The following is a 17126-nucleotide window of genomic DNA, read 5'->3' as shown; positions in this document are numbered from 1 at the left end:
AAGAACCCCCCGGGATTAAGTGAAAATAAGACCAGCTAAAGGAATGATAGACATAAAAATCTTCGGGGAAATAAATGGATAATATTTTTGGCATAGCTGATGAAATGGGTTTAAATAAAACGAATCCCCTGAAAATAATGGCAAAATTATTTGCACACTGAGGAAATTGGGGAAAATTTAAAAGGGAACACCTAGGGAAAAAAAAAGACATAGGACTCAGCTGCGGAAATTTTGGAGAATAATAAAACCTCTGATAAAAAATGGACAGGATAATATGAGACAAAAATGGGGGAATTGGGTTTACATATAAAAATCACCCAGAAAAAATGGGTTGATATTTTTGAGACCAGTGCGGGATATGTATACATAAAAAGAAATTGGGCCAAATATATGAGACAGCAGAGGAAATTCTAGTATGATAATTACCCCTGGAAAATAAATGGCCCCCTAACTCAGTTTTAGAAATTTATACCATAATAACAAAATTTTTTGGGAAAAAGTGAAACGTTATATATGATCCCAGCCGAAAACTTGGTAGACATAATAAGAAACTTGTGGGAAAAAAGTGGACAATATAAGACTGGAAAAATGGTAGAAAAAAAAAAACTTTTGGGAAAAAGTAGCATAAGAACAGACTAAAAAAAGGTAGACATAATAAAATTGTGGGAAAAAAGTGGAATATGAGAGAGAGAGAGAGGAGAGAGAGTGAGGGTTTTTTAGACAAATAAAAATCCCCGGAAAAATTTGACTTGCGACGACTAGGGAAAAGGAAACAAAAATTAACAACTTTTGGGGAAAACCCGCGAAAATATGAACAGACTAGGGGTTAGTTGCAAATAGAAACTTATGGGGGAAAAAAGTGGACATACGAAAATGAGGAACTGGAACAAAATAAGAATTTCCCGGGGTTAAATGGACTTTTAGACGAACTGAGAATTGGTAGACAATTTAAGACCCCTGGGATATATACAAAAGAGGCAAAAAGGAAATTTTCAGACAAAATAAGAACCCTGGGAAAAAGTGGACATATAACGAACTGAGGAATTGGTAAACAAAATGAAACCCCTGGGGTTAAATAGACTATGGGGAGAACCAGGAATAGTCAAAAATAAAGAATCCCCTTGGAAAAAAGTGGCTACTGACGAACTGGGAATTGGTAAAAAATATAAGAATTCCCGGGGTTTTGGTGGATATGAGGTAGAACGAGTGTTGGGGAGACAATATAAAAATCCCCTGGGAAAGAATGGGCAAGAGACAGAGCGAGGAATTGGGAAAAAATATAAGAACCCCTAGGAAAAAAGTTACATCTGAGCGAGTGATGAACTGATGACAAATACAGTCCAATGGGCAAAAATGTTTTTTTTTTGGTAAAAGGTATTAAAGTTGTGTTTTTCACTCTTTTATAGAGAAAAATAAGAACTTGTGGGAAATAATGGGCAAAAGACAGAGCTGGGAAAATTTATAAAAGAAATAAGAAACAAAGGGAAAAAACTGGTTTTTTAAAGAGACAGAGCTGAGGAATTGGGAGAAAAAAAAAAAACCCCCTTTAAATAAGTGGACATTGGGCGGCGGAGGGAATTGGAAGAAAAAATAAGAAAATATGGGGAAAAAGTGGAACAGAAATTAGGAATTGTAGAGAAAAATAAGACACTTGTGGGAAAAAGTGGGCATTGAACAGGCTGAAAAATTGGGAGACAAAATAAGAAACCTGTGGAAATAAATGAACAAGGGACAAAACTGAAAATTGGTAGCAAAATATGAAACCTGGAGAAAATAAATGGACATAGGGACAGAGCTGAAAAAATTGTAGAAAAATAGGAAAACCCCGTGGAAAATAAGTGGGCATGGGGCAGACTGAAAAAAAAAAGGTAGACAAATAAAAACCCGTGGAAAAAAAAGTGGAATAAGGCAAGCTGGAAAAAAAAGGTAACAAATAAGAAAACCCGTGGAAACAAAGGGACATTGAACAGAGATGAGGAAATTTTTTGGGAAAAAATCGAAATACCCTTTGAAAAAAAGTGGGCAATTTAAAAACAGCTAGGAAGTAAAAAAAGATAAAAATCTTTGTGAAAAAAAGTGGGCTATGGACAGGCTGAGAAATTTGTAACCCCAAAAAAAGAATCCCCTGGAAAAAAAGTGGACACGATATATATATGAAAAACCGAAATTGGTAATAAATTGAATCTCCCGGGAAAACATAAAAAACGTATTTTATAAACACAGTGATGAATTTGGAAATGGACTTCACTGGGGAAATAGGTGGACGCGAATATATGACCTAGATACACAGCACAGGAAGTAGCTTTGGGGGAAAAACTGACTTTTAACAAAAGGTGGAAAATTGGGAACCCAAAAAAGGGAAATTTGGGAAATAATGGAAACCCATAAATGGTAATTCGCCGAGGTAGGGACCCCAATAAGTCCACGGGGGAAAAACTGAACCGATATCCCGAATAAGTGGAAATGAATACATAAATCATAGCTTTAGAATGGGGAAATAAGAATCCCCGGGAAATAGTGGGCACGATAAAGAAGAACCCAAAGGCGAAAAGGGAACATAATAAGAACTTCGGGAAATAATGGGCATCATTATATGAAAACACAGCGGGAAAAAATTGTTGACTAAACAGAACCCTGGGGAATAAGTGGACACGATTTTTGGCCCGCCGAGGGGTTTAATAGAATAATTGAATCTTCTGGGGAAAAAAGTGGACACGACATTATAACATACGCCCCAAAATTAGATAATTAGATATAAAATGAAAAAAATGTAATCCCCTTGGAAATAAGGGGCCAAAAAAACCATAATTACAGAAATAATGACACCAGCAAGGGATTGGTAAAATTAAAAGGAACACCCTGGAAAGTAGTGGAAATTAGACACAGCCTAGAATTGGTACCATAAAAAAACCCCTGAAAAAAAAGTGAAAACCGATTATAAGAGACACCGAGGAAATTGGGAGACAATAAGAAAAATTTTAAAGAAAAAATGGGCAGAATAATAACATAATAAAATCTCCCTTTAAATAAGTGGTATAAGAAAAAACGCCAGAGTTCGTACTCGTTGTCAACCTATTGGTAATGGTGTTTATTTCCTTGTGGAGCTGACTTCTTCTACAGTTTTTGCTGTATTTTATTCAGATGTCAAAGAAGTGATTGACATGTTAAGACGCAGTGTCAGACATAAATATTTTTGATGGGATACAAAATAGCCAACTGGCGGCCGTATTAGATTTTATAATTTCTTTGTGCAGCGAACTACTTCTACAGTTTTCATTGCATTCTCTTCAAACATCACAGAAGTGACCGACATAATAAATGCGCAGCGCGTGACATAAAAAAGTTCTTATAAATGTTCCCTTGGACATAGAATGTGTTTTCTGGTATGAAATGTCTTTATCTGATGCAAGATAGCCGTCTGTGTCAATGTGCCATTTCGTGGGGTAATCTTCCATGACTGCTCTAATGTCTGCTAATTCCACATCTGTACCTCATATATATTGTGTCCACTTATTTCCCAGAAGATTCTTTTAGGTCTTCCAATCCCTCAGCTTAGTCTCATATATATTGTGTCCACTTATTATCCAGTTTCTCAGCTACGTCTCATATATACTGTATTCACTTATTCACTCGGAGATTCGTACTGTATCTACGATTTCACTTATTTCCCAGTAGATTCTTATTATATCTACCAGTTTCTCAGCTGTGTCACATATATCGTATCCGCTTATTTCTTAATGGATTCCTTTCAGCTTCTCCTCAGCTGTATCAAATACATTATGTCTTATTATGTCTTCCCGTTACCCATCTCTATCTCATATATTTCGTGTCTCCTTATTTCCGAGGAGAATCTAACTAAGTCTTCCATTTCGTATGTATCTTGTATGTATTGTGTACACTTATTTCCTTGGAGATTCTTATTATGCCTACTGTTTCTTCGCCTGTGTCTGGTATATATCGTTCCACATAATTCCCAACATACTCTTATTTAGTATAGTATTCCTTAAGAGTGTCTCATATATATCCTGTCCACTTATTTCCCGGCTGGAGAGTCTTATAATGTCCACCATTTTCATAGCTTTGTCTCACATATATCTTGTCCACTTATTTCCTAGGAACTTATTATGTATACGAAATCAACAGCTGTGTCTCATATTTGTGTCCAATTATTTCCCAGGAAATTCTTATTATGTCCACCACTTCGTAAGCTGTGCCTCATAACTATTGTGTCCACTCATTTCCTATGTGATTTTATTATATCTACTGTTTCCTCAGCTGTGTCTCATATTTATTGTGTCCATTTAGTTCCCATGAAATCCTTTTTATGCACACCACTTCGTCAGCTGTGTCTCATAATTATGTATTGTGTCCACTTATTTCCTATGCGATTCTTAATATATCTACCGTTTCCTCAGGTGTGTCTCATATATCGTGTCCACTTATTTCCTACAAAATTCTTAATATGTCTTGCATTTCATCAGCTGAGTCTCATATGTATCATATCACAATACATACGAGATACAGCTGACGACATGGGAGACATAGTTAGAACTATGTCTCCCATTTCATCCTTATTATGCCTACTGTTTCCTCACCTGTGACTGGTTTATATTGCGTCCACTTAATTCCCAATAGCCTCATATTGAGTATAGTATTTCTCAACAGTGTCTAGTATATATCATGTCCACTTATTTCCCGGCTGGAGGGTCTTATCATGTCCGCCATTTTCTCAGCTGCGTTTCTTATATATCGTGTCCAGGGGGGCCTCAGTGACTGAGTGGTTAAGGTCGCTGACTTCAAATTACTTGCCACCTATCGATCTGGGTTCGAGCCTCACTCGGGGGTTGAATTCTTCGTGAGGAAGCAATCCAGCGGGCTTCGGGCCCTTAAGGGTGTTTCTCTTGTTGCTCTGTCTTCTGCAAAGGCATTGAGTACATACGTTTTTGGTTCTAAAGGTTTGCTTTTTATATATTTATACACGAGCATTTTTGTGTTTTACATGCCATGCCTTTTTGTTTCCATTACGTGTGTTAGAGATTCACCTGGAGGGGATAACTTTTATTTACACTGTCCCGTGTCTTTGGAACATGGTGGGGGTAAGAGTGAGGTTGGATGCGCACCATAAACCGGTTTAAGCTCCCCAGTGGTGTTTTTGCCACTGACCGTTCCAAGGCGGTGCCCCACTGTGTTCCTTTGTTTGTTCGTTTTGTCCTTATGTGTTGGCTTTGTGTGTGTGCGCGTGTATGTGTGTGTCCGTGTGTGTGCTTGTGGTGTACGCGTCTGCGTGCTGTGGGTTTCATTTTGGGGAGGCTGCGTTTTTGGTACGTGGCATTCCCTGTTTGATATTTTCTTTGTTTTTTACAAAAGATCAGTGGTTCTGCCCGCTCGTGATGAAATAATGCACACGGTGGGGTACTTGGGGTCTTCCTCCACCATCAAAGCTGGAAGTCGCTATATGATTAATAATTGTGTCGGTGCGACGTTAAACCCAACAAAATAAATAAATATATATCATATCTACTTATTTCTAAGTGGAATCTTATTATATTTACCATTTTCTCATTTTCTGATCAGTGTCTCATATACATCGTGACCACTTATCTCCTAGATAATTCTTATTATGCCTTCCAATCCCTTAGCTGTGTCTCACATATATAGTGACCACTTATTTTCCAGATGATTCTTGTAATAATGTCTTCCAATCCCTCAACTGTGTCTCATATATATCGTGTTCAAATATTTACCAGATGATTCTAACTACAATGTATGTTTTCCAGTTCCTCAGCTGTGTCTCAAATATATCTTGTCCACTTCTTTCTATATTCTGTCCACTTCTTTCCCAGAAGATTCTTATCATGTCGTACAATTCCTAAGCTGTGGCTCATATGTCAACTTATTTCTAAGGTGATTCTTATCATGTCTATCAGTTCCCCAGCTGTGTCTCATATATATCGTTTCCAGTTTTCTCCGAAGCTTCTTATAATGCCTACCATTTCCTCAGGTGTGTCTGCTATATATCGCGACCACTTATTATTTTCAAATAAATAGTATAGCATTTCTCTGCAGTGTGTCCACTTTTTTCCCAGGTGATTCTTATTATGTCTACAATATACATGTATATATCTATACCATAACTGTGTCTCATATATAATTATATAATATGTGGACCGGTAGTCTAGTGTTAACACACTTGACTGTCAATCCAGAGACCTGGGGTTCGAATCCTGGTCCAGACACTGGACATTTCTGAGATGCTCTTGAGTGTCTACCACCTAACTAAGACGCCTGTACTGGATCTTCGCAGGGAAGACGGCTTCGCGTGTATCGGTGCTGTACACCGGGCACGTCAAAGAACTTGACTGTCTATTCGCAAAGAGCTAGACAGGCATGTATCTAAAAATGATTTCTCTCTATCTGTTCTGGATGCTTTATCTCACTCTGTCCCTCTGTCAGATCGCTCTGTGTCTGTGCTAGTAGAGCACGAATTTCGCGCCATGTGCGGTTGCGTTTGTTTTATGTAAAGCGCATTTGAACGTGTTTATCATGAAAAGGGCGCTATATAAATGTAGTATTTAATAATAACATCGTTTTCAATTATTTCCTAGATGATTCTTATTTTGTCTAAAAATACCGCATTTATCTCTCATAGTATTATGTCCACTTATTTTCCAGTGGATTCTTGGTATGGCTATTAATTACTATGCTGTGTCTCTTATATGTGTATATGTAGAGTTCATATCCTTGTATATTCCTGCTGCATGCCATTCTTAGACAATAAAAATAAATGGCATATAGCTCTTAATGAACACCTGATACCCACTGGGCAAAATCACCATTGTTTGAAATGAAAATTCTGTAAATTTTAAGCAAAATGCCAGCGCCCTAGACCACTCAGTCACAACGAGTGTTTAAAATACAATGTCGTTAAGAAAATATGTCCCGAAAGAATAACAAACAGAAACCATTTTTAGTCAGTCATACCAGTATATTAGCCCAATTTATTCACGGAAGCTTAGAAAAATATCATAAATCCAGTGGAGATTTATTCGTTACTGGGCGTATTATCAATCGGCGAACTAGTCAATTTAGGTTTTGAGATGTACCCTGAGGTTATATTAAGCGCGCTCCACCCATTAGCTATATATAGGTTTGCGCATGCGCATATGGCCGTCTGTCCACTTTTTTCATGGGTCCACTTATTTCACCCCACCGGCATAAACTGAACTCTATCATAAAACATTGTGTAGACTATGATTCTAAAGGACAAGAAATACATATACACCGAGTCAAAGTTTATTTTTTTAGAAACAAAAGACTTTTAAAACTTTCCCCATATGTAAAATCACGAAAGTCTGTTGTGGCCCAATATTTGGTTCCCGGAACCAGACTTGAAGAGACGTGGTTTGGACCATTAGGTTATGCTTCATATAAACCATCTTAGCATTATACTAAACATTGTACTTTTAGAGAAACTGATTTCCAGTTTTCCTGATCCATTTAAACCATCTAAGCTCTATACTAAGCATTGTACTTTTAGAGAAACTGATTTTCAGTTTTCCTTATCTGTCACATTGTAAAAATTTTGATACCTGTGGTTGCCAATAATTTAATTCGGACAGGTCTAGAATAAATATGCCATAATACTATGAGTAGACACCTTATACCTTATAAGTATTTTAGAATGTAAGTAAAATAGAACGGGGACAAAAATGGGTTCCGGAAACCTACTTTAAATAAAAAATTTGCAGAAGACAACAAGTTTATGCTACATCTATTATTAGGCATTACCATAATTATTGCGTTTTTAGAAGAAGCTTTAATAAAGCCGTCAGTAGCTAGTTCTTTGAATGTGGTTTCTCATGTTGGACTTCTGTCCTTGTTTTTTTTTTCGTTGTTATGCTTCATTAAATATATTGCTTATAAACCGCGAACTCCTGTATTAGAAGAATTTTCAATGTTTTCCTTTTATAAGTTTATGTCAAAAACTGTTCCAAATGTGACAAATAAAAATTCAGTTCCAGGCCCGAATTCGCGAAAATATTTTGTAATTACTCAGTTAAGTCTGTTATTTAACATCGTGCTATTACTTAAATAATAGGTACTTAATGTTGATGTTTTCCCTGTTTAATGTTCATTCTTCCTCCGCCATCCTCCAACATCCGACCTTTTTGTCTACCCCTTACCACACAACCCCCCATTTTCTGTATTTTGTATATACTTGTAATGTAGTTGTTGTTAGATTTTTGAAGCAACCCGTCTACAATATTTTTCCGTGACAGCTTCTTTCGTTGTGGGCACACTTTGCGATCTATGACTCTATGGATGTGTTTTGGGTGTTCTGTGCTTCCGGGAAATCTACCCTTACCTTTTATCTTCTATATTTATAGCTCAATTATACTATGGTTAGTAGTACTTATTTCAGTCAGGCAAATACGATATTTCTATTTAAGAATGATGTAAGAAAATATATGTTTAAGTATGTTTCTTATTTCTGTGCTTCGTTTTCTTTGAAATTCAGAATTGTTTTGTTATATTTTGATCTATGAAATCGTCCTATGCAGTTCTGATGAAGATGCAAAAGTCAACAGAAGTATCTAAGCAATTAGTTTCTTGAAATTTGGACGAGGGCTTGAGTGTATTTGTTAGGGATAACATGACAATGCATTATGTACAATACTAGTATGTTACCCGCAAACCTTATACGTTTAAGAAAAGAAGTTTTCTCACTCTTATAATTTTCTAAAATAACCGGTTTTTAGAGCGGTCCTATTTATGGTCCCACAGTCAGCAAAACAATCTAACAAACTTAGTAGAGGTTTACCGAAAAATGCTACTGGGATATATGATGTTGGTCAAGCGATTCATGAACAAAAGTCGATTAAAAGTATTTTGTTTTTAAATTACAACCTCGGCGGAACGTATGTTCACTGGCGCGAAAACATTTGAAAAGAAATATTTGATAGCCCCATTTAAAGATGATTTAAACGAAATCTAAATCTTGGATGCGGGGCGATGAACGATAGACGGCGGACGCTGAGTACCTATCCTTACAAATTGTTCCATCTAAGCCTTTCCATTTGTTTCAACGTGCACACAGTAAATGAAAAACAATGTACTATTACGTTGAATATCGCAGTCACGTAGTTTCCATTTTGATAGCAATTACACTGGTTTAAAGTGTATGCAGGCCAATCTGTCAGCTTTTTGTACAGTTGCCATTAGAAACCCATATGGCCGGCTCTTAGAAGACTGTTAGTAATTTAAGTGTAAGACACAGAAGACGCACCGGCTAAGAAGCTTCGGTAGTTCTTTAGCGTGCTAGGTGTAACGCAACAATACACGGGACTCTTAACTAAATGTTATTTATTATTAGTTGGAGGATGTTGGACTCGAACTAGCAATCGCTGGTTTCGTAGTCAGACAACAGGCCCGGATCCAGAAATAATATTTGTCTCGGAGGTGGGGTGGGGGCACCAGTTCAGAACAAAAGCGTCATCGGCGAAGTGATGCTCCGGGAGAGGGCAGGTACGGCGGAGGGGATGGGGGCTGTATCCGTGATGGGGATGAATGGGGTCTCTCCCAGAAAGGTTTTTATATATTTGTATTAAATGATGGCCTCTGGTGCATTTTGGGGGTATAAATATTCAGGTACTAGGGGGGTATACGCCGTCACTTTAAGGGGTGGATGGAGGAATTTTAAAATTCAGGTATGAAATGCTGGACTCTTGTGCATTGTTTGTTCTAGATTTGAGGTGCGTTTTAGGGATCTAAATTTTAAGAAAATATTATTCCTTTTCCAAGATTGTTGGGTGCAACTTCGATGAGTATAGGTCATTTCTAAACCAAATGTGTGTGGGGTGGGGGGATGGGCACGAGTCTCCGTTGTCCCTGGTTCCAGGCCTGGACAGTGTATCACCAAAGGCACTCACTTGTACTTATTACTCAACAGTATCATAATTATTTCCAAGCTCTAGATTATTTTTACGCGAAAAAACATGCCCCTACGAAGACTTCGCGATACCTATACTATACCTAGGGAAAGGGTATAATATGTACAATATTTTTTCTTTCTTGCTCGCCCGGTGCGAGTGAACCGAAACACCTCATTCATTTAAGACAAAATATCTTTAGGCAGCGATTCATTTATGTGCCGATCCATTTTGCATGAACTCTTAAATGAATAGTGGAACCTCTCTAAACCTAATGGCCTCCGGACAAAGTAAAAGTTCGAGTTCTGAGTGGCGTTTGCTTTAGAGCGGTTTTGTTTGTAGTTATAAAATCATCCAGCGATCTGATTACTTCGAGCTCCTGATCTTGTTTAGCTACTGTGTAAACAGCATCATTTAAGATTTTATGGACATATGCTACCAAATAGAATAAATTCTGGTAATCATGATAAAGGGCATGTGCCATTCTGATTGCCTTTTAAAATTGTTCACTTTTCATGGGTAATTTTGCGCTGATAAAATTACAGAACAAATAAGGCGGCCAACTTCCGGCGGGACTGCAGAATTGGAGAGTTTTCGGCATTCAGGGGTTCCAGTATAAAGTGTTTCACTGTATTCAAAAATATTTTCAAATAAACTATTGCAATTTTTCGATGGTATTCATGTAATTTCTTGCATACCAGACGGGGATTTCCGGTATTTTTACCGGTGCTGGAAAAATCCATCTTACATCCCGGGGTGTAAGATGACTCTCGTGCTTTAAATGACGTATTACGAACTACATATATGTAGAAGATTTATGTAGTTATTTATATTTTATTTCGAAAACGGAATAAAAATCCAATACCTTGACAGATCCTCTTTGCTCCTGAAAGTATATTTCTCGATTCAAAACACGTTATTTTATCAAAAATTCATAACGTTACGCTGGAACTGATAAAACAAAACCGGAACTAATCATTGTTATTTGTCTTTCAAACGTCATGACGTTTTTCCTGTTTACGGACGTTGTTTTCCCGCGCTTTGTTTAAATACGCTGCTATTAGAAATAGTTCTAAAAAGAAAGCCGTTCGACTGATTTTATTTTTATTATTATATCTTGATATCGATATGCAAGAAAAAGATTCTGTCACTGGTTATAGGTGCAGATGGGAATATCCGGCTCACGGGTAACTGTTTAAGCGGTAACTCGGTAGGAACCTCGTTACCGCCTAAACAGTTACCCTCGAGGCCGGAAATTCCCATCTGCACCTATAACCAGTGAAAGAATCTTATAATATTAAAAGTACTGTTATCTGGACTTTGTAATTTGAATTAAAAGAAAAACGTTTATACAAAAATAAAGTTGAATTTTGCAACCTTTGTCGAAAATAAGGTCACTCACACATAGTTATCAAAAATAAATCACTTTTGGTACCTATGAAAGCAAATGCATCGGGGAATTCATTCAAACTGTTACAAGAAGAATGAAACCGAGGCATTTATCGACATCAGTTTTATACTTGACTGTTGATATTAGATGATAAAACAAGATACATACCAATTTTACTATCAATGTAAGCCATTTTCTCTCTGTGAACTGAAATAAGTGTCTTGATCTTTTCAAGTTGGGTCTTGTAGTCCTCTATATCCTACAAAACAACCATGCATTCTTTTTATTAGCTATGAATACGTAATATTGAAAAATGTTAAATTCAAATATTTCGAGATATTCGCAGTACTGTCGTTTAAAAACTATTGCATCATCGGATGATTAACTGTACAATATAAAACTAAATCAGTAAGTAACAACTTTCATGCAGTACCTAAGAATTAAAAAAAAAAAATACATTCTATCCAATTAACTCAAGTCATTTATTATAACTGAAGTGTATCATTAGAAAAGCAAGGGTACAAAGATATGTTTAGGGAGCTAGTACTTTGACTAAATTTTTCATCATAATTATATTGAAGCAACCACTGAAATGTTGTACTGAACATATCTTAAAACGACACAATGTATTGATATATTCATAAAGAATTTAGGTAATTAAAGCGTTTCATAGTTATGATACTGATAATAAGCACGAACATTTCGTATGTGTGCAGTTCAGATAGACTGCACACCCATCCCTTATTAAGATTTTAATTTGTTTGTGTGTTTGATTTATATTCGTGGACATGTTCACGTATTCTGATAAAGGGTTTATTAAAGTTATTTTACTTCTAATTATGTTGTCACAAAAATGCTATTAGCACACGTACTGTACTTATTAACTAAAATTTCTAATATACTCTTTTTTTCATAGAAAGAGTACTTGAATAACTAAATCATGAGTGAGCTTTAACACGGCAGACAACGAGACTGTAACTCCAGTTCAAATGACATATGATGAGGAGTGTTTGTGCGTGCTTGGATTTAACGTCTTTTTCAACTATTTTTCATATAAACGACGGTGGGTACGTGTAGCAGTGAGCACAATGCCCAACTTGATAGTGCTGCCTCACTAGAATATCACGTCGTTCATACGTTATATTGGCACCGGTCTGACCAGTCTTAACACTATCCTCTTAATGTGAAGCGTCAAGCGAGGAAGCTACTAGTACCATTTTTACGTCTTTGGAATGTCGCAAACGGGGATCGAACCCACGGCCTCCTGTCCCCAAAACGGACGCTCTACCACAACGCTACCAGGGCGGTCTAATATGATGAGGATGACAAATTGAAATGAAATGTACACAATTTTCAAATAGCACTGCAATTGCCTGTTGTTGCTACTTGATTCAGTGGATATTTATCATATAGTCCGTTTCCGTGTGAACAAGAATACATTAATGTATAAACTAAACAATCCCCGGATTTCGAAATGGGAGTAGCGGAATTTATTAGTCGCGGGAGGCAGGCGATGCTATTATATTTGAATAGTTTTTTCATCACATCTGTCGTTTTGTGTTTTTTTATGAATAAATGTTGCGCGTTACGTCCACATCTAGTTTTTTCTCAACTGAAATAGTACAGACATATTTCTTTTTGAAAGCGACGCGGCTTTCAGTTCAGTAATAGTAAGATTACTTTTTCATACTTCGCGAAAATAATGTGATACTGAATAAACAAAAGCAATTTGATGGTAACTTGTCACCAAACTTGCTTAATTCATGCATTATAGCTAACTAAAGAGAGTTTTACAACAACCGCTTCTTTCGTTGTTTCTAATATAAATGTATTCCGTTGAAATTTCTTTACATTTACATGAAATTATTCACACATATTAATATAGTAACTTTCTACACTATTTGGTACAGACAGCATGTGTCTTTAAGAACAAAGAATAACACGTTTTCTTACATAATGCATAATGTATTTTCGTAGCCTAAAATTATGAGCGAAGTTATATTAATCACATCTTTTAACTGAAACGTATCAAATTTTACGCCAGAGCTATGTTTTATAGCAAATTATTTTATGCCTAGGACGTCACTCTGGTGACATATTAAGCTTCTAAACGACCATATCACCTTTTGGGGTTCATATTCCTTTTATTTTGCGACCTATATCTAATGTTTTGCGGAAAGCATCATGCAGCTTATGTGCCACATAGCACTGTATCATTGAATACACTAAAATTGATCAATAAAATCTGTAACATTTTGTTTCTCTCTCTGTTTATAAAAAAACTAAAACTGAAGTACATAATTATATGTGCTACATTTCAATAAGTTTGACAAAAATCTGGAGGTGTGATACGTGAACATGACCTATGCATTTGATAAATGAAAGTAAGCTCTAAAGCATACCATTTTTAATATATCAGGCAAACATAATGTTTCATTATTGATGGATATATTTGCTTTGGGTCATTTTTCTTGGGTTTGTTTACATGAAGAAAAGTACACCACACGCTAAATTTGAATAGAACGCGAATGTGATCTATAACAGCTCCCACCAGGCGCAACAATACACACTGTGCAACTTCTGTATTGCACGCTTAGCTCAGTAGGGAAAACGTTGGTCTACGGATCGCGGAGTCGCGAGTTCGATCCCCGGGCGGGGTGTATGTTCTCCGTGAAGATTTGATAAAAGACATTATGTCTGGAATCATTCGTCCTCCACTTCTGATCATTCATGTGGAGAAGTTGGCAGTTACTTGCGGAGAACAGGTTTGTACTGGTATAGAATCCAGGAACACTGGTTAGGTTAACTGCCCGCCGTTACATGACTGAAATACTGATGAAAACGGCGTTAAACCCAAAACAAACAAACAAAATTTTTGCATTGCGCACATTTTGAATCACATCGCGAATGATTTGCTATTGAGCGGCGTAAATTTTACATCAAGGTACAAATCGTGTTCATTTGAACAGCAATTTAAATGTTTCTTTAATAATTACAATTGTCAAATTTCAACTATCTTATATTTGATAAATAAACAGCGGGTACCTCAACTGAATGATCAGTTCGATAGGACGTGGTTGGCTCTTGTCCTACTTCAGACTCTGTAGGCATATTGATTGCATACGAATGTCCGTATATCGTCGATTCAAGTCTTCTTTTTTTCTCTGGCACTTCTTGTCCAGAAATACCCGGTTTTAGTCGTTCTACTTTAGACTCTTGCGGCAAAAGTACTGCCTGTAAGGATTCCTTTAATATCGAATCAAATCTTCTCTTTTTTACGCGAACTTCTTTATCTTCAATTTCTTTTTCACTTAGGTTAGTTTCCTGGCACGAAGTTATTTTTTGCTCTAGATATTTTGCTTCCTCACTGAGTGCAGCAATAACATCTGCATGAACTAAAGCTTCATCTTTCGACGTTACAATATAGTCATCATCCGGGAACTGAAATTATTAGATATATGTGTGCATTTTACATATAACGGGTCTTGTGAACCGGTCTTTTGAACTTGTAATACTCATAATAATGTAATACAGGTATGTATGACATTTCATCTAAAAGGAGATCATAATCTGGAACATCGTCCCTTGTCATTTATTCTGATTGTAATCGATTCAATTATTTTGCATCACCTTGGAAGACACTATAGTGAACAAAAGTTTACAATGTCTGTTGATGTTTTGGGACTACAAAGTGCATTTAATTACACGATGTAAAATGTTAGAACAAATAAGATTGAATATTTCATTTTTTTACCATCCAAATAGAAATGAGCAGCATGTTATACCTTAAATCTGAATTACCACATAAATCGGAAATTTTTCTCTCACCGTTCAGCTATATATATCACACGTTTAGTGATAGTAAGCAGAGCTTTTCAACATTTAATGATGTTGAATATTTTAAGCAGAACAGAAAAGTTGTAAATTTCATACGGTACAATAGGGTTATTATGACAGTAGCTTTTTTTCTGGGATGGTGTGTCAACTCGAATGGAATTTTTTCCAGACAAGATCACACAGGCCCTTCCTAGACTACTTCAACATCCCAGAACAAGCTAATGTTATAAAAACACTTTTATTATATTCCTTGTACTATTTGTTTGTTGTTTTGAGCAAGGTGACTAAATCAACATCTGCAAGAATCGCGCAGAAATATATATACGTTGCGATTATTCATTGCCACCCGTTCAAAACCTTGAAAAGCACTGATTTCCAGCCATTCAAACCCGTTATCATTTAAGAACCTTATTTTGGATTCTAATATGCTTGTCTCTGTTAAAACACGCTAACACTAGAATGACGTCACGTTAACGTGCGGAGACGTTTAAGTTTTTGTTGCGACCAAGAAAGAGCGCTGCTATATTTTATCTACTGTTTTAGATAAAAGACATATTAAAATTAAAATAATAATACAGCAAAACCGTGTCTTAACACTATTTAATACGTCGTGCAAATAATTTCACTCCGGCTGCGCCCTCGTAAAATTATTACGCTCAACGTATAACCGGCCGCCGTGCATAAATAGTGTTAAACACTTTTCTGCTATAAATTATTTCTAAAATAATAATCCAAAAATACAAATTATGATAATCTTTAAAATTTAAAACATGATAAAAAGTTTTGATCAATGTGACTGTCTATCGTTGTTGGTGAGCGCTGTTCATATACCGTGTCAGGTCATGTATATTAATTAATGAAAGTAGTCCGCAAACATGCAATACAAAAGGTACAATACGGAATTCTTGTCTGTCTGTTTGTATTTAATTCCAAAGTACAAGCCGTATTTTTGACAAAATTTAGTGGGTATATAATAAAACCTGTAACTGTCAGGAATTATATACATTTTAAGATGACAAAGTAAGTTTATTTCAAAGGATTTTATAGTTATATTGATCTGTAGCAAAGAAAAATAAACATTTCAAAATTATTGTAATTATCTCCGATACCTCTGCCATGAAAATTAGCCTGTCAATGAATGCATCTCTGACTTCTAAGCCTGTAATCCAGTCCAGCTCCATTTCTTTTGAGTAATATAATCTGTCTCTGCATCGACACATCTGGTGAAGAAAGGAACATTTATGTATACATCAACATGACTACTAGGACAGAAATATGATTACATTCATTCGTAATATTGTTTTTATGAAAAAGTGTCATGTAAGTTTCTTTAAAACTACTATTATTCAAAATAGATGATTTAAGGTTATTGCATTTGTTACGCAAGTATCATACATACCCGATTTCATCTGAGTTATTAATCAGTTTACATAATTTCACACACTATTGAATTATTTGAAATAACTGTTAAGGGATGATCAAAAGCGTTTTATTCAGTCATATCTATGTTCATATATATAACTTTACATTTAACTTTAGCAGATATTGAACGACTTAAGACTCAGGTTTTATATGATTTCTTGTTTTACAGTAGCTACTGAACCCTGCAACGTCAATACACGCGATACTCGTTTATACTTTATATATATTCTCTTCATTAAGAAGCTGTAGATGATTTTTAAACTTTGTAATGCATATTAGGAGTACAGCTTATTAGAAAATGTCTTTTTAAGAAAGAGTGTGATATTTCATGACCATAGTCGTTGAATTATCTCGGATCTTCTTAAGTAATTACGAGCAAGACAAATAATAAATATGGACTATGTGGTTACCTAAAGATCGTTCAACGTTAAAAATAGTTTTACAAACTGGTATTATTCATCGTTTTTTTTTTTTTTTGTGAAAAATCATCGAACTGTTTCAAATTATGCAACTTGACAAGTTTGATCAATTTTGTCCACTGCAATTTC

General features: G+C 35.9%; 1 protein-coding gene across 1 annotated transcript in view; it reads right to left on the bottom strand.

The window, feature by feature from the left end:
• LOC123543892 (uncharacterized) overlaps positions 1 to 16376 on the bottom strand; it is a gene marked incomplete at its 5' end in the record, with an annotated part of 30197 nt that extends 13821 nt beyond the window's left edge. The window contains 3 exons of the mRNA XM_053534491.1: positions 11488 to 11578; positions 14365 to 14760; positions 16266 to 16376. Of these exons, the coding sequence (XP_053390466.1) occupies positions 11488 to 11578; positions 14365 to 14760; positions 16266 to 16376 (598 nt within the window). The remainder of the gene's footprint in view (positions 1 to 11487; positions 11579 to 14364; positions 14761 to 16265) is intronic.
• Positions 16377 to 17126: the final 750 nt, after the last annotated feature.

This window comes from Mercenaria mercenaria, unplaced genomic scaffold, assembly GCF_021730395.1.
Source record: "Mercenaria mercenaria strain notata unplaced genomic scaffold, MADL_Memer_1 contig_3728, whole genome shotgun sequence".
Taxonomy (NCBI): domain Eukaryota; kingdom Metazoa; phylum Mollusca; class Bivalvia; order Venerida; family Veneridae; genus Mercenaria; species Mercenaria mercenaria.
The sequence above is the reverse complement of the archived record's forward strand: the minus strand, read 5'-3'. Positions and strand labels throughout refer to the sequence as shown.